Source organism: Macaca mulatta, chromosome 16 (genome assembly GCF_049350105.2).
Source record: "Macaca mulatta isolate MMU2019108-1 chromosome 16, T2T-MMU8v2.0, whole genome shotgun sequence".
NCBI classification, from domain to species: domain Eukaryota; kingdom Metazoa; phylum Chordata; class Mammalia; order Primates; family Cercopithecidae; genus Macaca; species Macaca mulatta.
Window position 1 is genome coordinate 48,472,555 of NC_133421.1, and position 22,422 is coordinate 48,494,976.

The following is a 22,422-nucleotide window of genomic DNA, read 5'->3' on the forward strand; positions in this document are numbered from 1 at the left end:
TTATTGTTGAGTTTTAAAAGTTCTTTGTATATATTATATAACAGTACTTTATCAGATGTGTCTTTTGCAAATGTTTTCTCAGTTTATGGCTTGGCTTATTCTCTTGACAGTGTCTTTTGGAGTGTAGAAGTTTTAAATTTTAACCAAGTCTAGCTTATTTTTTTCTTACATAGATGGTGTTTTTGGTGTATCAAAAAAGTCATCACTATACCCAGTATCATCTAGGTTTTCTCCTTTGTTACTTATTTAGTTTTAGAGACAAAGTCTTGCTCTAATCCCCAGGCTAGAGTTTTGCTCTACTACTTAGGCTTTTATTACCCAGTAATGCGATCCTAGCTCACTACAGCTTTAAACTCCAGGCTCAAGTGGTCCTCCTGTTTTAGCTTCCTGAGTAGCTAGGGCGACAGGTGCACACTACCACACCCAGTTAATTTTTAAATTTTTAGTAGAGATAGAGTCTTGCTATGTTGCCCAGAATGGTCTTGAACTCTTGGCCTCAAGCAGTCCTCCCACTTCAGCCTCCCAAAGTGCTGGGATTACAAGTGTGAACCACTGTGCCCAGACTCCTATATTATTTTTTGAGTTTTAGAGTTTCATGTTTTACATTTAGGTCTGTAATCCATTTGGAGTTAATTTTTGTGAAGGGTATAAGGTCTGTATCTACATTCATTTTATTGCATGTGGATGTCCAGTTTTTTCAGCACTATTTGTTGAAAAGACTGTCTTGGCTCCGTTGTATTATCTGTGCTATTATGTCAAAGATCAATTGACTCTGTTTACGTAGGTCTATTTGTGAACTCTTTGTTCTGTCCCACTGATCTAATGATGTAGTCTTTCACCAATACTACACTGTTTTGGTTACTGTAGCTTTAAAGTAAGTCTTGAAATCAGACAGCATCAGTGTTCTGACTTTGTTTTCTCCTTCAGTATTTAGTTGGCTATTCTGAATTTTTTACCTCTCCGTAGAAACTTTAGAATTGATTTGTTAGTAGCTACAGAATAACTTGCTTTGATTTTGATTGGGACTACATTGAATGTACATTGGGACTACATTGAATGGCTTAATAAGCCATTAAGTGAGGGTAAGTGAGCTACTACATTAAGTGAGCCATTCAACATTTTTTGAATGTTGAACCAGCTTTGCATACCTGGTATGAATTCCACTTGGTTCTTTATTTTATTTTATTTTCAGAGATAGGGTCTCACTTCATCACCCAGGCTGGAGTGCAGTGTTGCAATCATAGCTCACTGTTAACCTCAAACTCCTGGACTCAAGCGATCCTCCTGCCTTGGCCTCCCAAAGTGCTTGGATTACAGTTGTGAGCCACCGTGCCCAGCCTATAATTCTTACTATACATTGTTGGGTTTGATTTGCTAGTATTTTGTTGAGGATTTTCACATCTATGTTCATGAGAGATATTGATCTGTAGGTTTCTTGTAATTTTTTTTTTTTTTTTTTTGTTACAGGCATGTGCCACCATGCCCAGCTAATTTTTTTGTGTTTTTAGCAGAGACAGGGTTTCTCCACGTTGGCCAGGCTGGTCTCGCACTTCTGGCTTCAAGTAATCCACCCACCGAAGCCTCCCAAAGTGCTGGGATTACAGGCGTGAGCCGCCACACATAACCTAACGTCTTTTTTGTGGTTCTGGTGTTAGAGTAATAGAGGTCTCCTAAACTGATTTAGGAAGCATTCTCTATGCTTCTGTCTTCCAAAGAGATGATAAAGAATTGGTATTATTTCTTTCTTAAATGTATGGTAGAATTCACCAGTGAATTCATCTGGTCCTGGGTGCTTTCTATTTTGGAAGATTATTAATTACTGGGTCAATTTCTTTAATAGGTGTAGACCTATTCAGGTTGTCTATTTATTGTTGTGTGCATTTTGGCAGATTGTGTCTTTCAAGGGTTTGGTCCATTTCATCTAGGTTATCAAACTCATGGCATAGAGTTATTTGTAATGTTCCTTTATTATCCTTTTAATGTCCATGGGATCTTTAGTGATCTCCCCTCTTTCCTTCCTTCCCTCCCCTCCCCTCCCTCCCCTCCCCTCCCCTCCCCTCCCCTCCCCTCCTCTCGTCTCCCCTCCCCTCCCCTCCCCTCGTCTCCCTTCCCCTCCCCTCCCCTCATCTCCCCTCCGCATTTGTGACACCAAGTCTCCCTCTGTTGCTGAGGCTGGAGTGCAATGGTGCGATCTTGTCTCATTGCAACCGCTGCCTCCCAGGTTCAAGCGATTCTCTTGCTTCAGACTCCTGAGTAGCTGGAATTACAGGCACGCACCACCACGCCTGGCTGATTTTTGTATTTTTGGTAAAGACAGGGTTTCGCCATGTTGGCCAGGCTGGTCTTGAACTCCTGACCTCACATGATTCACCTGCCTCGGCGTCCCAAAGTGCTGGGATTACAGGCATGAGGCACTGCGCTCAGCCTCCCATCTTTCATTTCTAATAGTAGTAGTTTGTGCCTTCTCTGTTTCTTTTTCAATTAGCTTGGCTAGAGTCTTAATTTTATTCATCATTTCAAAGAACCAGTTTTTGGTTTCATTGGTTTTCTCTGTTGATTTTCTGTTTTCAATTTCCTTGATTTCTGTTCTATTTTATATTATTTATTTTCTTCCACTTACTTTGGATTCAATTTGCTCTTCTTTTTCTAGCTTTGTAAGGTGGAAGATTAGATTTTTAATTTTAGATCTTTCTTGTTTTCTAATATATTCAGTCAGTGTTACAGATTTCCCTCTATGCACTGCTTTCACTGCATTTCACAAATTTTGATAAATTGTATTTTCATTTTCATTAGTTAAACATATTTAAACATTTCTCTGGAGCTTTCTTCTTTTACCTGTGTGCTATTTAGAATTATGTTGTTTAATCTTCAAATACTTGGTTATTTTTCAGCTATCTTTCTATTTTTAATTTCTACTTTGATAATTCTATTGTGGTCATTGAATGATTTCTGTTCTTTTATTTATTTATTTATTTATTTTTGAGACAGAGTCTCGCTCTGTTGCCCAGGCTGGAGTGCAGTGGCCGGATCTCAGCTTACTGCAAGCTCCGCCTCCCGGGTTTACGCCATTCTCCTGCCTCAGCCTCTCGAGTAGCTGGGACTACAGGCGCCCGTCACCTCGCCCGGCTGGTTTTTTGTATTTTTAATAGAGATGGGGTTTCACTGTGTTAGCCAGGATGATCTCGATCTCCTGACGTCGTGATCTGCCTGTCTCGGCCTCCCAAAGTGCTGGGATTACAGGCTTGAGCCACTGCGCCCGGCCTGTTCTTTTATTTTTTATTTATTTTATTATATTTTATTTTTTTTGAGATGGAATCTCACTCTTGTTGCCCAGGCTGGAGTGCAATGGTGCAACCTTGGCTCACTACAACCCCTGCCTCTTGGGTTCAAGCGATTCTCCTGCCTCAGCCTCCCGAGTAGCTGGGATTACAAGCATGCATCACCACACCTGGCTACTTTTTGCATTTTTAATAGAGATGGGGTTTCACCGTGTTGGCCAGGGTGGTCTCAAACTCCTGACCTCAGGTAATCCACCTGCTTTGGCCTCCCAAAGTGCTGGGATTACAGGCGTCAGCCACTGTGCCCAGCCTGTTCTTTTAAATTTGTTAAGGTGTGTTTTGTGGTCCAGAAGATGCCCTGTCTTAGTGAATGTTCCATGTCTGCCTGAAGAATGTTTATTGTATTACTGTTCAGAAGTAGTTTATAGATGTCAATTATATCCAGTTTACCGATGGTGCTGTTGAGTTCAGCTATGTCCTTTTGTGCTTTTCTGGCTGCTGGATCTGTTCATTTCAGATAGAGGGGTGTTAGAGTCTTTAATAGTGGATTCATCTCTTTCTCTTTACAATTCTATCAATTTTTGCTTCATGTATTTTGGTGCTGTGTTGTTAGGCACATATGTAGTAAGCACCAATGAAGTCTTCTTGGAGTATTGACCCCTTTATCATTATGTAATATCCCTCTTTTTCCCTGACAACTTTCTTTGCCCTGAAATCTGCTTTCTGAAGTTAATGTAACTGTGGTTGCTTTCTTTCAATTAGTGTTAGCATGGTATTTCTTCCTACACCCTGTTACTTTTAATCCCTGTTTTTATATTTAAAGTGGATTTCTTCTATACAACATACAGTTGGGTCTTGTGTTTTAACCCATTTTCACAATCTCTGTTGTTTAATTGACATATTTAGACCATTGATGTTTAACGTGATTATTGATATAGATGGATAAATAACTACCATATTTGTTCCTATTTGTTGGCCCTTGTTTTTATTTTTATTTTTGTATTTTAAAAAATTTTTTCTAGTGAAAGGGTCTTGATTTTCTGCCCAGGCTGGAGTGCAGTGGCATGAATGTAGCTCACTGTAGCCTCGAACTCCTGGGCTTAATTGATCCTCCTGCCTCAGCCTTCCATGTAGCAAGCCATCATGGTTGGCAAATTTTATTTTTTTATTGTAGCTTTTTTTTTTTTTATCTTCCACACTTTTGCTGTCTTTTTAGTTTAACTGAGCATTTTATATGATGTTGTTTCTTACCTTTCTTAGCATATCATTTTTACTACATTTTAAACTTCTTTTAGTGATTGTCCTGGAGTTTGCAATACATTTACAACCAATGCAAGTCCGCTTTCATATAACACTATACTGCTTCATGGGTAGTGCGATACCTAATATTCACAAACTATTCCTAATTCTCTCTTGTTTCTTGTATCATTGCTGTCATTTATTTCACATATGTATAAGCGCATATATATACACACACAATACCAAACATATATACATACACATACATAATTGAGTACATTGTTGCTATTAATTTGAACAAACTGTTATTTATAAATAAATTAATAAGAAAAATAAGTTTTCAGCCGGGCATGGTGGCTCACGCCTATAATCCCAGCACTTTGGGAGGCCGAGGCGGGTGGATCACCTGAGGTCAGGAGTTCGAGACCAGCCTGGTCAATGTGGTGAAACCCTGTCTCTACCAAAACTACAAAAATCAGCCAGGCATAGTGGCAGGTGCCTGTAATACCTGCTACTTAGGAGGCTGTGGCAGGAGAATCACTTGAACTCGGGAGGCAGAGGTTGCAGTGAGCTGAGATTGCGCCATTGTACTCTAGCCTGGGCGGCAAGAGCAAAACTCTGTCTGAAAAAAAATAGGAAAGAAAAATAAGTTTTATTTTACCTTCACTTACTCTTCTCTGATGTTTTTCTTTCCTTATGTAAATGTGAGTTTCTGACCTATATTGTTTCCTTTTTCTCTGCGGAACATCTTTTAACATTTCTTGCAAGGCAGGTCTGCCAGCAACAAATTCCCTCGGTTCCTGTTTGTCTGAGAAAGTTTTTGTCTTTTGTTTTTGAAGGGTGATTTTTCAGGATGCAGAATTAGAGGTTACTGTTTTTTTTTTTTTTTTTTTTCACACAACACTCTAAGTGCTTCATTCTCTTCTTGCTTGCATCGTTTATGAGGAGAAGGCAATGTAATTCTTATCCTTGCTCTTCTATAAGTAGGGATTTTTTCCTCTGGTGTCTTTCAAGATTTTTTCTTTATCTTTGATTTGTTTGAAATTTGAAAATGGTATGCCTTGGTGTAGGGTTTTTTGGGGCATTTGTCCTGCCTGCTATTCTCTGAGCTTACCAGTTCTGATTCTGGTTCTGATGCTTATTTAGTCTCTTCAGATTGTATTGTTTGCTTTTTAGTATGCTTTCTAATTTTTTGTTAAAAGGAAGATATGGTCCATGTGTGGTGGCTCACACCTGTAATTCCAGCAATTTGGGAGGGTGAGGCGGGTGGATCACTGAGGCCAGGAGTTCAAGACTAGCCTGGGCAATATGGTAAAACCTCATCTCTACAAAAACATACAAAAAAATTCAGCTGGGCATGGTGGTGGGCACTGGTAGTCCCAGCTACTTGAGAAGCTGAGGTGGGAAAATCACTTGAGCCCAGGGGGGCCGAGGTAGCAGTGAGCTGAGATCATGCTACTACACTCCAGCCTGGGTGACAGAGTGAGACCCTGTCTCAAAAAAAAAAAAAAAAAAAAAAAAAAAAAGATATGATATATTGGGTAAAAGGAACTATGGTAAATGGAATGTTAGTAACTGAGTGGCAGTGTGTGGGGAGGGAAAGCATTCTACAGTCCTGTGGGTAAGTTTTAGTCCTTTGTTTCTCATTATTTTTTTGAGTGTGTGTGTGGTGTGTTTTTTAGCACCCTCGGGTGAGACAGAAGGGTAAGAGGAGATTGGAGTTGGGTATTTTTCCCCAGGTAGGTTAAACTCTGATATAACCCCAGCAAGTTAGGCTCTCATAAAGTAGTTTCTGTTGAGGGCAGGCTTTGTTAAGAACAGAAAGATCTGGTCTGGCATATTTCAAGATGGTTCCATTTTCACACCCACTACCAGAGGTTCTAGGGGATTTTTTTTTTTTTTTTCTTTTTTGAGACGGAGTCTCACGCTGTTGCCCAGGCTGGAGTGCAGTGGCGCGATCTCGGCTCACTGCAAGCTCCGCCTCCCGGGTTCCCGCCATTCTCCTGCCTCAGCCTCCTGAGTAGCTGGGACTACAGGCGCCCACCACCACACCCGGCTAATTTTTTGTATTTTTTTTTTTTTTTTTTTTGAGACGGAGTCTCGCTCTGTCGCCCAGGCTGGAGTGCAGTGGCGCGATCTCGGCTCACTGCAAGCTCCGCCTCCCGGGTTCACGCCATTCTCCTGCCTCAGCCTCCCGAGTAGCTGGGACTACAGGCGCCCACAACCGCGCCCGGCTAATTTTTTGTATTTTTAGTAGAGACGGGGTTTCACCGTGGTCTCGATCTCCTGACCTTGTGATCCGCCCGCCTCGGCCTCCCAAAGTGCTGGGATTACAGGTGTGAGCCACCGCGCCCGGCAATTTTTTGTATTTTTAGTAGAGACGGGGTTTCACTGTGGTCTCGATCTCCTGACCTTGTGATCCGCCCACCTCGGCCTCCCAAAGTGCTGGGATTACAGGCTTGAGCCACCGCGCCCGGCCGGTTCTAGGGGATTTTTATTCAGTATTGGCTGTTAGGGCCTGGTGGAGCTCCTGGAGGTAAAACACATCAGTGTGAGGGCCCCCAGGTCTGGGTCCCCCTGGAATTTTTACTTTTTACAATTTTTAATTTTTACATTTTACAATGTCTTGTCTACATTGAGCCTCTAGAAATTTGTGAATCACAGTTTATGTGTTCCTACCTTAGTACTGATTCCTGAGAAGGTTCTTGCTTGTGGATTTCTGCCCTGATAAATTGTGATTCTCTGTATCTGCCTGTCTGTCTCTCCAATTTTGGGGGTAGCCGTTTGCTCTATGATGTCATTTTTCTGACGGATGTAAGAAGAGCTGTTCAGCTTTTTACTTGTGGTCAGATCTAAGTGAAGTCTTCTGAGCTCCATGTTTTGGCCTGGAAACTGGAAGTCTGAATTTTTACAAATCAGTGCATTTCAGCTTTGAAGGACATTGTGTTGCTAGAACCTAATCATTGCACCTTAGTTTGAGGGAAGGATTGGTCATTATTGTATTTGGAATTAAGATATGAATTTCATTATTACAAAAAAACTCTACTTATTCCAAGAGCTGCTTAATTGAGTCCTTGAATCTCATTAATATTCTGTACTATCATACCTATCTGTGGTCCTTCAGGACAAAAGTCTTACATCATCTGCCCTCATGGAGGGCCATTATAATAGACTATTTATATAGTTACTTTGAGGCAGCATTACATATCCATTGGAGACAGATTTATTTGTTTCAGTTACCATACGTCTGTTGATTTAAATCCATAATTTTTGGACACCTACCAGAATGGCTGACACTAAATATTGGCTAGGATGTGGAGCAGATAGAACTCTTGTACATTGCTGGTGGAAGTGTAAATTGGTACAATCACATTGGAAAACAATTTTGTTAAAATCTACAAAAGATACACATGTGCCTGCCCTAATATACAGAAGTAGTTACTCTACTAGATGTATGTCCAAGAGAAATACATATACATGTTTACTAAAATACATTTGTGAGAATGTTTATATTAGTATTCTTTATTATGTTGTTTTCAAAATGGTAAAACAGTGATTCTCATACAACTGTATAAGGGACAGATATCCTGCATTTTTAAACTCATTGATTAGGGATTTGGGATGTTATTATAGCTGGTTCAAAGGAGAAGGTGAATATCGCAGAGAAGCAATTAGGAATATTGAAATAAATTTTCTAATAGCTACAAGCTTGATTAATATTCTGTTGGCACTAAAATGTACTGTTTGGAATCTTTTCTACAGAGTGGAATTCACTTGTGTCTCTACCAGACAAAATTCATTTGCATTTCTGTGCACAAGAATCAATTGCATTACTATCAGTTTTCGACAGCTCAGAGTATTGTACAGTAGCCCAGTCAAAAACAAAGTGTGGATCCCCTATGGAATCAGATAACCCCAAAGAGTCTGCTAGAGAGCTCTTGGTAATCCATAGTAAAAACACACAGAACACAAAATAATCTGTTCAGCATTTCAAAATCTTTCACAATTTTCCTTGACATCTTTTTTTTTTTTGAGACTGAGTCTTGCTCTGTTGCCTAGGCTGGAGTGCAATGGTACAATCTCAGCTCACTGCAACCTCCGCCTCCTGGGTTCAAGCAATCCTCCTACCTCAGCCTCCTGAGTAGCTGGACTACAGGTGTGTGCCACCTTGCCTGGCTAATTTTTGTATTTTTAGTAGAGACGGCTTTTCACCATGTTGGCCAGGCTGGTCTTGAACTCATGACCTCAGGTGATCCACCCACCTTCGCCTCCCGAAGTGCTGGGATTATAGGCATGAGCTACTGTGCCTGACTTCCTTGACATCTTACGAGCTAAAAACTAGAAGTAAAAAAGTAAAAACAGGCCGGGCGCGGTGGCTCAAGCCTGTAATCCCAGCACTTTGGGAGGCCAAGACGGGCGGATCACTAGGTCAGGAGATCGAGACCATCCTGGCGAACACGGTGAAACCCCGTCTCTACTAAAAAATACAAAAAAAAAAACTAGCCGGGCGAGGCGGCGGGCGCCTGTAGTCCTAGCTACTCGGGAGGCTGAGGCAGGAGAATGGTGTAAACCCGGGGGGCGGAGCTTGCAGTGAGCTGAGATCCGGCCACTGCACTCTAGCCCGGGCGACAGAGCCAGACTCCGTCTCAAAAAAAAAAAAAAAAAAAAAAAAGTAAAAACAACTCAGAGGTCCATGAACAGTACAATAGATAAAATTGTAATATTTTCGGCCAGGCACACTGGCTCATGCCTGTAATCCCAGCACTTTGGGAGGCCAAGGCGGGCGGATCACAAGGTCAGGAGATCGAGACCATCCTGGCTAACACGGTGAAACCTCATCTCTACTAAAAATACAAAAAATTATCTGGGCATGGTGGTGGGCGCCTGTAGTCCCAGCTACTCGGGAGGCTGAGGCGTGAGAATGGCGTGAACCCAGGAGCAGAGCTTGCAGTGAGCTGAGATCACCTCTGCACTCCAGCCTGGGCGACAGCAAGACTCTGTCTCAAAAAAAAAAATTTATAATATTTTCATACAATGGAAATCTATATAGCAATAGGAATAAAACTACGATTCCATGCAACAACATGAATTAATTTCATAAGCATAGTAATGTGTGAAAGAAGCCATTCCCAAGGGTACATATTGTGGGAACCCATTTACATTAAGATGAACAAGTAGAACTTAAAGTAATAGAAATCAGTTATGAGTTGGGATTATGACTGAAAAGAGATGTAGCAGGACCTTCTGAGTATCCGTAATATTCTGTTTCTTGATGTCTCTTGGTTCAGAGGTGTATTAACATTTCAAATTCATATTATACATGTACTTAGGATGTGTGTATTTTTTCTATGTTTGTTACCTTTTGATAAAGTTTGCTAAAAAAAAAATCATTTGCAGATCACGAACATCCATTTAACCAGTATCTATAGGGAAAAGTGGGGATGTGAATGTTTACTCTTGTCCTAATAATGCAGCATTATAAAGCAGTATTTTTATTGTCTTTGGTATTTGAATTTTCTATATTATAGTTAGATAGTCTATGAAAAGTCATCAGAAGTTTAGAAGTAAGTTTGATTCTGAGGGCAAGAAAACCTTCATTTGCTTTTAGAATTCTCTAAAAGCACTTCTACAGCTCACCCAGAACTTGTATAGCCTTTTCTGTGTATATATTATTGTCTTAGCTGTTGTAATTTCCTTTTGCCTTAGATTGAGTTGTGAGATTCTAAACTTGTACTACCCCCACCCCTTTTTTGGTTTGGTATGTAATTTGCATATTTTCACCATGCGAAAGCTATTTTCTATGGTTGGAAAAGATTTTTTTTCCTACAGTGTGAACAAATCATTCTTTGTTCTCCTTATTGTGCCTCCAAACTGGTACGTCCGGTTTATGCCCCAAACAACAAAAGTCTGTCATCAGAAATTAAAATGCCAGTAAGAACAAAGGCAGAGACCATGAGGAGCTCTTGGAGAGGCTTTCTCCCTGTTCGCTCCTCTCCCCAAGTTACCACAGTTGCCAGGAAGCTGGAATACTGCTTGGTACTCGCCTTCCTCCTAGTTCTACTCTTGTATTTATTGCTATCGTTGGTTTAAAAGTGAACTTACAGTTTAGTATACGTCTTTTCAGGATCTATAAAATCCTTATCTTTGAGATTCCTTGCCATTTTTAATGAGGTCTCTTCTTAAAACCTAAAAAATCACTCTTGACAGCCTATAAAAAAAATCAGTTTTGGCACTTATTTGAAGGGAAAATTATCAGTGAACATAATGTATAAAATTATTATTCAGAAAGATACCTAAGCAGAATCTGTGAAGACTAACCATCCTCTGTGTGTCCTTTCTGAAATGTATGCATCATATCTGTAAAAACTTTGTTGACACTGTTTCTGTTCTGAAATGGTACTCTAATGTAGAATTCCCACAGACTATTTGGAGAGTTCTCTCCTCGAGGAAGTTTGACATTTTGTGATTCACATAGGATGGTTTAGAATTATGTTTCTAATTTCAGTAGGTTGTACAATCCTGATTTTAATATATTCAGAAATATCTATAAATGTGACACAATGTTTCCTCTGCTCCCCCCAACCCCCACCCCCGAGTTATAATTAAACACAGATCCTGGGACCTTAGAGGTAATGAAGAATGGACAGTGAATGTGGGGATGCATTTTATAATCAGTCCAAATGTTTTTTCTCCCCCTCACCTGTTGCCTTATGTGTAAGGAGGGATTTAAGATAGAAGCTTAGAATGGGGCATTTAGGTTTGTTTTCAAAGCTGTTTTGCTGAAAAGTATTGTGTATTCAGGTTTCAAAATGTTTTTTGATGTCAAAATATGTATTATGTATATGTCAAAATGTGTATTAAATACAGTGATAGCAAACTTTTATCATATTGTGAGTATGCTAAGACAGATTTGTTTTATTCTTTTTTTTGAATAATTGAGTATAGCAGCTTCTTTAAATATGGTTACACTTCTTTAACATAAAGATTTTATTTGATAGGACCAAAAGCTAAATACTAGAACTCTGGCATATGGAAATAATAGTATAGAGTGGTGGATTTTGTTTTAGAATACTATCATTTATTGTAAGTGTAAAATGAGAAGTATTTTTCATTACTTGAAATATAATTTCAATGTAAGTTCTGTGGTATTATTTTAAAATATATTGTTTATTTTATTAATAGAAATCACACGTATATTGGGTAACACTTATCTGTTACAATAATTTATTTTTAAAATGTAAATGGCTTGGCAGTGTTTTTATTCTTTTGGCTATTGTTAAAAATTTAAAAGGTAGGTGGAAATAGCCAATAACAAATCTGTAATATAATTAGATTACATTAGTGTTACACTTTTTAGCATACATATACTTAAAATAAAAAAGACTGTAATTTTTAGATTTCAGAGAATGTGATACTACATTGCAGGCAAGTTGAACAAATAACCTTTTAAGACTTTTTCTAAATTTTAAACTTTGTTCTATAATAATAAAATGTGGACTATAATGGCCGTGGTTTTTATTCTGAAAATTAAAAGTTACAAAGGAATTTGTAGAGTAAATAAGTTCTTATAGTTTGGTATAATGCGTTTATAGCTTTCATGTGCTTCATTGGTGATAGGTGGTGCTATTGTTGCACAGTTAGTCCTCGCATTCTTCACATCTGCATCCCAAGTGCTACAGAAGGATTTCTTGCTAATAAATAATTTGTAGTAATTATCATAAGCAAAATGAATATGATGGTTATTTAGGCATTATTACAACTTAACATTTATAAGAAACAAAAATATTTATAGTTTGCAGCTCTTAAATTCAGATAGAAGCTGAAAAATCTAAAAAAGTAGTTACTCTAAAAGAGAGCTCTGTAGATTTATAGTAATATTGTAAGATTTATACACTTCTAATTTTATAATGTATACATCTTTGATATTTTAAACTGCTTGTATGGCAGGCCTGTTTTTAAAAAAATACCATCAGTATGTTTCCTCTGTTGAATTTATATCTTTATTACATTGGTTGTAAGTTCTTTTGTATCTTGAACTAGTTTTATAATGGTTGCCATTTTCTTTGATATTGCATATTTCATCAAACACTAGGCAATTATGAAAATGGTTTGAGAACTACAGTACCATGTAGAGTAATTTAATCTCTCTCCCTTCCGCATCTCCCCCAAAGATAAACTCAGAGTTCTGTCAGTTGAGATGGAAATAGGAAAGCTATTCTTAACTATAATTTAATCTGCTCAGTGCTTCAATCAGCAGTTTGAAAAGCAGTTATTTTCACACTTGACACATATTACCATACCCGTTTACCTTTTGTTCTTCTTTTTAAAAAATTTTTATCCCCCACAAAATGTCCTGAACATCCCCTTTATCTTTTGAATTAATAGAATGAATGACTCAAATTGCTTGGATATTCATAGTGTTTGAGCTATGTTTATATTTAAGTGTATAATAAAAATGATGACTTTTAAAAGTTGTGTATATATAGAATTTTTTGTTCACAGAATATTGAAATTAGAAGTATCCTGGGGGCTTTTTTAGCAGCTTTTCCTTTTCATTTTATGATTGTGAAAGAATATAGGCTTATTGAGGTTACATGATTTACTCAATGTTAACAGACAATTAGTTGCCTAACCGTAAGTATACCTAAATTATTCACATTTTCACTTAAGTGAATATGTATTGCTTTTTCTCATTTACAACATATTTGTTAAAGTTGCTACAATATTTAAGGTGAGATTTTCAGAGTAGTATTACGGTTTTGTTCTCAAAAGAGAAGGCAGTTGTGCAGGAACTGTACAGATTTCTAATGTTTTAATAAGATAAAAAATATAGACTTCCAGAACAGACCCTTTTTTTCTGTTCATATCAAGTGTGTGCTCTTAGAGTTTTCTAAAATTACTTGCAGTAATGTGACCAACAATCGTGTATGAGCAACAATAAATGTGTGTGGATGTAATATATATTTCAGACAAAATATTGTTATAAAATTTGAAAGATCTTGTTTTTATATAATACTGTTGTGACCTTCATTTTCCCACTGAAATATTTTCTTTCTTCTCTCATGCAGATCAGTGGGGAAGCACAAGAGCTCTTCTCTGTTCGACATGGCCCAATTCGAGCGGCTAGAATCTTGCCTGCTCCACAGTTTGGTGAGTGTAGTCCTTAAGAAGAAAATCATTCAGAAAAGAGTTTCTCTTTTGTTGGTCTTGGACTACAGACAGCAAGAATGATAACTAAAGTCTGTTTTCCTCCAAGTGTCCATTCCCCTTCCCCACCTCCCCCAAAGATAAACTTAGTTCTGTCAGTTGAGATGGAAATAGGTAATCTTAACCAATTCAATATGGCCATTCACTTTCTGCTGTGGTTTTGATTTATCTTCATCCTCTTTGATCTTGATTTAGCCTCTGCCTTTGCTGGCTCTTTCTTGAAGTCCTTTTCTCTCTTGGTTTTCATGGCATCCTTCTTCCCATATCCCTTCCTGGCTGACTGTGCCGCCTTTGTTATGTTTCTGGCTTAGCTTTCTTCTGTGGGTATTCCTCAAGTCTCTGTTGTTCTCCTGCCTTTGCCCTCCTTCTCAGTTATACTTATGCCGTGGAGAGCTTGGTTTTCACTTTTATCTGGGTTGTAGATGACTCTGCTGTCTGCATCTACAGCTATGTCAGAAGTGGAGTTTTGGGCTTTTAAGCTTGCAATTCTGCTGTAATAGAGAATACTTCTTAATGTTGTGTTTAAATAGTATATATGTTTTGTATTTATTAAAAAAATTCAAATATGTCTTTGTATTAAACCTGCTTTTAGATGGCTAAATAACTCCTGACTCCTTAATACTTTGAGTTTTCCAAAGGTATTATTCTCTCATTACATTTCCTGTGTTCACTCAAGACTATTTTTGCATGTGCACTGAAAACATAATCATAATAATCATGTTTGGATACTTTAAAATCTTTTTAAAAATAGGATATTAAGATATTTTAATTCTATTATATTTTAAAAAGTTACCTGAAGTGAAAAAAGTCTTATAAGACTTCTTGTAGCAGCTAATTCTCTAAATTTGTGAGATTGATGTTTTCGAAAACTTACGACATTGTGATTGTGCGTAAATAATATAGGGATTAATTTAGCAACTAAATCTGCCTAAATGAAATGAGGAGGGTGGAGGAAACAAGGCAACAGTGTCTTGCAGTCACGTGTAGATTTTCTCCCTTGCTATTCAACTCTATGGCATATTCTGATTTCAGCTCTTTTGCTGTCTGTTTCTTTCTCACACAGTTGATCGTGCTGTCTCTCGCTCTCTCATGCCATGTCACTCTCTCTTTTGTTCTGTTTTTTGTTGCATTTGTAATTTGGTGAAATATTTTGACAATGAAGATTCTAGACCATCCTTTTCTAGAAGGTTTTTGGAATAGCCAGCTTTCTCTTTGGATGGTTGGAATCAAGGAGGACTTTATTACTAAAGGACTCTGCTCTGTTTCTTTGTGGGTAATTCACAGATGCAGGCTTTTCCCTCTTCTTGTTATTTGTGAAGTTATTTTGTTTATGAGTATTATCAATGTTCATCTTTTCTGAACTTTTAAGGCAGAAATATGTCATGAAAATATCTAATTAATATTGCTAATATTTTCTTTAGAAGTAGATTTAATTTACTTTCCTTTTTAAAAAAAGATTTCTTCCTTTACTATAATGTACTTATTTAAAAATATATTGTTAGATTTAAAATATAATTTTACATGGGTAAGTTTTCTGTTAGGAGTTAAGCAAATTACTTGTGTAGCTTTTATTGTACTTGATTAATTTTTTAGATTTTTGAAAAAGACTAGTCAAGTGCAGTAGTGAGAAGGGGGGAAAAAGTAGAACAAGGAGTTCCATCCGTAACTGACTGTAAACAATCGAGAACTCACTACCTTCAGAGCAGCCTTTTAGATTTTTTCCCCCAAAGTCATACGTGCAAATGATCACATAAAACTTGTAATGGAAAAGAGTAATACCCACTTTTCTCTTTTACCCATTTTGCTTTAATTTGTTGTGGTGGAATATGTAGCTTTCTGAAAAAGGATGTGTGGGAGGTATTGTCTGTCTTTATTCTTCCTTCACTCTTGATTGATTATTTGGCTGGATAACAAATACATGTTTATAAGAAAGTTACTTCAGAATTTCAAAGGCATTGGTGTAACATTATGTTGAAGAGTCTAAGGCCATTTTGATACCTTTTTCTTTGTGGCTTCTTTTACTTTCCGGAAATTTATACAATGTTGGCTTTGCTCCCGATGTTCTGAAACTTTGCAGCCTTGTGTCTTGATTCACACATTTTCTTGGACCCTTTTAATTTGAAAATGCAAGTCTGGTATTTTGACGAAATGGCTTCAGTTTTTGTTGTTGATTTCTTCCATTAAGTTTTCATTGTTCACTCTTTCTATAACTTGTATTATCTGGATGTTAAATCCCTTGTACTGGTTAATTTTTAAAAATTAATTTCTTATTCTTTTTTTGAGATAGTTCCAGTGTGGCTTACTAATACTTCTCTTGAAAAATTATTTTCTGCTGTTATGTTTTTCTTACCCTATACCTCTCATATCTAATACCTTCCTCCCTTCTTTCTTCTTTGTCTCCCTTTCTTCTTTCTTGGTATACTTTACGTATGAATAGGTGGCAAATAGAATCCAATGACATAAAAATAATTAAACATCAGGACAAAGTAAGATTTATTCCAGGAATACAATGTTGGCTAACATTTGAAAATTAATGGTCTGGGCTTGGTGGCTCACGCCTGTAATCCCAGCACTTTGGGAGGCTGAGGCAGGTGGATCATGAAGTCAGGAGTTCAAGACCAGCATGGCCAACATAGTGAAACCTCGTCTCTACTGAAAATACAGAAAATTAGCCGAACATGGTGGCTGGCGCCTGTAATCCCCGCTACTCGGGAGGGTGAAGCAGGAGAACTGTTTGAACTCAGGAGGTGGAGGTTGTAGTGAGCTGAGATAGCGCCATTGCATTCCAGTCAGGGTGACAGTATGAGACTCCATCTCAAAAAAAAAAAAAAAAAAAAGAAAATCCATGTAATTTACTGTATTAGAGTAAAGAAGAAAACCTGTATGATCATCTCAATAGAAGTAGGAAAAAAACTTTGCCAAATCTCAGTAGCCATTTATGATTAAAAAAAAAAAAATTAGCAACCTAGGAATAGAAAAAAGTTCTGAATATGATAAAAGTTATCTATTTTAAAAATGTATACCAAGCGTCATACTCAGTGTTGGTATATTGAATGCTTTCTTGCTGAGTTCAGGATGACTTCTGTCACCACTTCTATTTATTGTAGTTCCTAGCCATTACAATAAGGCAAGAAAAACAAAAAAGGCATAAAGATTAGAAAGAAGGATATGAAAGTGTCTTTATTCATTGATAACATGATTGTGTACATAGAAAATGCAATAGAACCAACAAATGGTTAGAATTAATCAGTGAATTTAGCAGAGCTGCTGCATACAAGGTTCTATAAATCTTTTGTGAACTGAATCCCTTCCTGTGCATTTTTCCAGCATCATGTTCTGTCATCTTTACCCTGTCCCCCTCACTAGTCATTACAACAACATTCCCTTGTGGTAGTTGTACTGAATTTCTTTTATTTCCTCAAAAGATCCATCCTCCTGCTTTCCGGTCTGCATTTGTTATTTCCTCTTCTAGAATACTCATGTCCTTCTAACCCTTCTTGCTCCTTCTCCACTGTCAGTAGTGCGTGCTCCCATAGGACTTAATGTTCTTCAATTGTTCATTTGCCTCTTGTTTGCTACATTTGCAGACTGTTTTTATGTATTCAGTGTCTCACAGAGTGCTTTATACAAGGTATTAATAAATACTTATTGAATGTTGCTGGATTGTATAATACTTTGCAAGTGAACACCTGGAAGAAAAAGTGAGTTCTCTTTCTAAAGATATTTCTGTAGAAAGTCTGTCCCCTAACTAAAAGTGAGAAACTGAAGGATTTGGATGTTTTCGTATCCCTCAGAAACCATCTTTGTATTTAATGGGCATTTACTCATGTCAACATAGCTTATGCATCCCTGCTTCTTCATGGCCACTATCAATAATAATTGATTATTTTCTTAATGAACCTAGATCTGCCTTAGGATTTTTTTCAATACAATATTCCAGAAAGCTATGAATAATTAATTGGTATTATCTCAGATAAAAACTGTTACTAATTATCTTTCAAATCTGTCCTTCTAGAATTAATTCCAAGTAATAAATTTTTCTTATTCATTACTTTAAGTAGCCATTTTGGCTTTTAGTACCTCACTTTTGTAATAAAATATATCAGTATGTATATTTTAATATACAAGTAAAAAAGAGACTTTCACTTCCTTTAATATGTTTTTAATTTCTTTCTTTTTTTTGGGGGGGATGGAGTTTCACTTTTGTTGCCCAGGCTGGAGTGCAATGGCGCAATCTTGACTCACCACAACCTCCATCTTCTGGGTTCAAGTGATTCCCCTGCTTCAGCCTCCCGATTAGCTGGGATAACAGGCATGCACCACCACGCCCGGCTAGTTTTTGTAATTTTAGTAGAGACAGGGTTTCTCTATATTTGTTGGGCTGGTCTCGAACTCCTGACCTCAGGTGATCCACTCGCCTCGGCCTCCCAAAGTGCTGGGATTACAGGCATGAGCCACTGTGCCCAGCCTGTTTTTAATTTCTTAAAGTAAGGACCATGTAATTCTAACCACTGACAATACTGATTATTTAAAAAAATGAAGTAATACTGAAATGTGGGAAGTGAAAATTTATGTGAGTCTATGTTAGCAAAGATAAACCTGACTGCTTCTTTTTTTTCATCCTTCCTCAGATATTGAGCGTGTACTGAAGGCCCATATTAACAGTATATATTTCTAGTTTTTTTCCCCTTAACTATTCACACATGCATAACACTAACTTATATAATTATGTCCCAGGACTGGTTCAGGTTCTTTATATGTATTACATGTATTGGCTGAAGGGGGTGTGTGTGTGTGTGTGTATAATATTTTTCATAACGATATATAGTGAACATTGTTTTATTTCAGAACTTAGGTATTTTTTTATTATTGCTAAAAATTAACATTGATATTGTATGGACATTTTTATTGTTTTTTTCCTATTGGTTATATTATTACTTCCATATATGTACATTTAAAAAAAATACAAGGAATTTTTTTTAAGGATAACTCCTAATGGGGAATTGCTCAAAGGATCTGTATATTTCTTTCCTTTTTTTTTTTTTTTTTGAGACAGAGTCTCACTCTGTTGCCCAGGCTGGAGTGCAGTGGTGCGATCTTGGCTCACTGCAGGCTCCACCTCCCGGGTTCACGCCATTCTCCTGCCTCAGCCTCCCGAGTAGCTGGGACTAAAGGCGCCTGCCATGACACCCGGCTAATTTTTTGTATTTTTAGTAGAGACAGGGTTTCACCATGTTAGCCAGGATGGTCTTGATCTCCTGACTGTGTGATCCACCCATCTTGGCCTTGTGTATTTCAATTTTGATGCATGCTGTAAAATTTCCTCTTAGAGACAGTCTACCAACATTTATACATGAGAATCCCATTTCTCCTTATTCTCTCCTATACTGGCTATTATGAATCTTTTCAATCGTTGCCTGTCTGGATGGCAGAAAATCCTATTCATATGTAACTTAAAAATTTTTATTTTTGGAGACAGTCTCACTTTGTGGCCCGGGCTGGAATGCAGTGGTGTGATCCTAGCTCACTGAAGCCTGAAACTCCTAGGTGCAAGCAATCCTCCCACCACAGCCTCCTGAATAGCTAGGACTACAGGCACATGTCAACATGCCTGGCTAATTTTTAAATTTTTTGTAGAGATGAGGTCTTGCCATGTTGCCCAGGCTAGTCTTGAACCCCTGGCCTCAAACAATTCTCCCATCTCAGCCTCCCAGTGCTGGGATTATAGATGTGACCCACGGTACCCATATGTAATTTTTTGATCCTTGATTACTAGGGAGGATAGAAAATCCTCATATTTTTGCTATTTATATTCATTAATATCATACTTGTTTATATTCTTTCTCATTGATTTGAGCCCTTTACTAGGTTATTATTAATCTTTAGTTTCATACTAAGAAAATCCTTCTGTATTTTACTATGCCTAACTTTAAATCATGACTTTTCTTGAAAGTTTAATTAAAATTTTATTTTGTTATTGTTGTCTTCTTATTTTATTTATTTATTTATTTATTTAGAGATGGAGTCTCGCTCTGTCACCCAGGCTGGGGTTCAGTGGGGCGATCTCCACTCACTGCAGGCTCTGCCTTCTGGGTTCACGCCATTCTCCTGCCTCAGCCTTCTGAGTAGCTGGGACTACAGGCGCCCGCCACCACGCTGAGCTAATTTTTTGTATTTTCAGTAGAGACAGGGTTTCACCTTGTTAGCCAGGATGGTCTCGATCTCCTGACCTTGTGGTATGCCTGCCTTGGCCTCCCAAAGCTCTGGGATTAGAGACGTGAGCCACCGCGCCCAGCCTCGTCTTCTTATTTTATTACATTTTCCATATTGTTCATGGTCAGGAAGTAGTTCTTCTTTGCCAGTCTCTGATTTTCGTAGATTTTGCACAAAATTTCTGTTTTATTATGGAGTTTCGCTTACTACAATGTTATCTTTTGGGAATGACAGGAGCTGTGTTTTTCTAATATTTGCATTCCATGCAATGACTTGCATAATAATAATATGTGCCATAGAAGGGGTACCACATAATGAATTTATTCAATATTTTATAGAGAATAATCTAGAATGCTACTTTTTATAGTGTTGTTCCTAAATTATCAATTTATGATCAAATGATGTATTTTATTTTATTTTATTTTATTTTGAGACAGGGTCTGTCTCTCTCTTGCCCAAGCTGGAGTGCAGTGGCACAATCATTTCTTACTGCAGCCCTTGACCTCCTGGGCTCAAGTGATCCTCCTGCCTTAGCCTCCCAAAGCACTGGGATTACAGTGTGAGCTGCCACACCTGACCTTTTTTTTTTTTTATTTTTCTGGGATAGAATTTTGCTTTGTTGCCCAAGCTGGATAACAATGGCACAGTCATGGCTCACTTCAGTCTTGACCTCCTGGGCTCAAGTGATCCTGGCTAATTACGGAGTCCTCTCTGTCGCCCAGGCTGTAGTGGAATGGCGTGGTCGTAGATGGGGTCCCACTGTGATGCACCGGCTGGTCTTGAACCACTGGCTTCAGGTGATCCTCCTGCTTTGGCCTCCCAAAGTACAAGGACTACGGGTGTAAGCCTCCGTGCCTGGCCTGATGCTGTTTTTTACATTAATAGAGTTTATAACTCATAAGAATTATAGTAGTCTTGTGCATATTCTGTTTCCTTCCTGCTCTTGGAGAAAGACAATCATTTTAGCCTTAGCCTTGAATAATTTCTTAGAAATGCAGATGTAAATTTTAAAACACACACACACACACACACACACACACACACACACACACACACACACACACACACAGAGTCTGTTCAGCCAAAACACTAGCAAGCCTCCAAAAGTAGGCCAACTGACATTTGTTTATATTCCTCACCAGTCTATTGCAAAGATGAGGAAACAGGCTTATTGACATTTTAAATGGCTAAACTATGAGATTTAGGGCTTCTCTAATGTTTTCTGCTCTAATTACTGCTCAGTTTGCCTTGTGTATTGTGTATTTTTAAAAATAATACTTCGTCGTTATTATTGAGGTCTTACTGCTTGTGATCTTTTAGGTTTTTGTAATATTTTGCTAAGCCTGATGTGATTCAGGTAAATTGTAACTTGAGAACATATGTTGTGTTCATCTTAAGTTTCTTTAATGATTTTGGTTAGAGAACAGTGTTTCTAGGGGAGAATGTCTGCTTTAGAGGTGCTGCTTTTTTAGTTTGGTGATTTCATGGTTTTAGGTATAAGAAATTGATTTCAGAGGATTCTCAGTTAATACCTAGCTGAACCCTGTAATTAGGGCATTTTTCTATAAAAGCTATAGAGGGAAATGTATTGAACAGAGAAGACAGGTGAATTAAGCGAACCATATAATGCTTGATGCTTTTCAGATAACATTTTAGGTTGATTGTATACATTGTTACCACTTTTCCACTATTCCTCAGGGTGAGTACCATTATCCTAATTCACAGGTGAGGAGATTTAATGCTCAAAGAAATTGACAGTTGGTAAATGGTGAAACTGAAACTTGTAATATCAATTATTATTTGGTAATATAGCACAAAGTATAAAAAAGAAAAAGTATTTCAAAACCCTGTTCTCTGAAGATACCCTCTGTTAATCTCTTGTTTTATATCATTTAAGCCTCTTTATACACACACTCCATGTACATGATGTGTTTTAAAACTTGGGATTACTATGTAATATATTTTGTAGCCTTTTATTAATTTAACATTATTAGTTGAGCATTTTCCTGATAGTAGATATTCTCCTTTAATACGCTTTTCAATAACTGCATGACTTTTCATCATGTGGATTTGTGATTACTTATTTAAGCAACCTTAACATTTGTTTTCATTTTTCTCCTATTTTTTCAATTTTAAAAATTGATACAAATATTTTGCATGTTATGCGGTACTTGTATTTCTTAGGTGCACAGAATGTGTAATGATCAAGTTAGGGTATTTTAGGTATCCATCACCTGAAGTATTTATCATTTCTATGTGCTGGTAACATTTCAAGTTCTTTCTTGTAGCTACTTTGAAATAGATAATACATTGTTGCTAACTGTAGTCATCCTACTCTGCTATTGAATATTGAGGCTTACTTGTTCTAACTCAGCGGCCCCAACCTTTTTGACACCAGGAACTGGTTTTGTGGAAGCCAGTTTTTCCGTGGATGGGGGGCTTGGTAGGGGGATTATTTCAGGATGAAACTTCCACCTCAGATCAT

General features: G+C 37.7%; 1 protein-coding gene across 24 annotated transcripts in view; it reads left to right on the plus strand.

Moving 5' to 3' along the window:
• BCAS3 (BCAS3 microtubule associated cell migration factor) overlaps positions 1 to 22,422 on the plus strand; it is a 712,862-nt gene that overhangs the window by 51,564 nt on the left and 638,876 nt on the right. For all 24 annotated transcript variants that reach the window (XR_013406305.1, XR_013406308.1, XR_013406307.1 and 21 more), the window contains exon 6: positions 13,586 to 13,667. Coding sequence is in view for 19 of the 24 variants with exons in the window: in XM_077970813.1 (XP_077826939.1) it covers positions 13,586 to 13,667 (82 nt within the window). In the remaining 5 variants the exon portion in view is untranslated. The remainder of the gene's footprint in view (positions 1 to 13,585; positions 13,668 to 22,422) is intronic.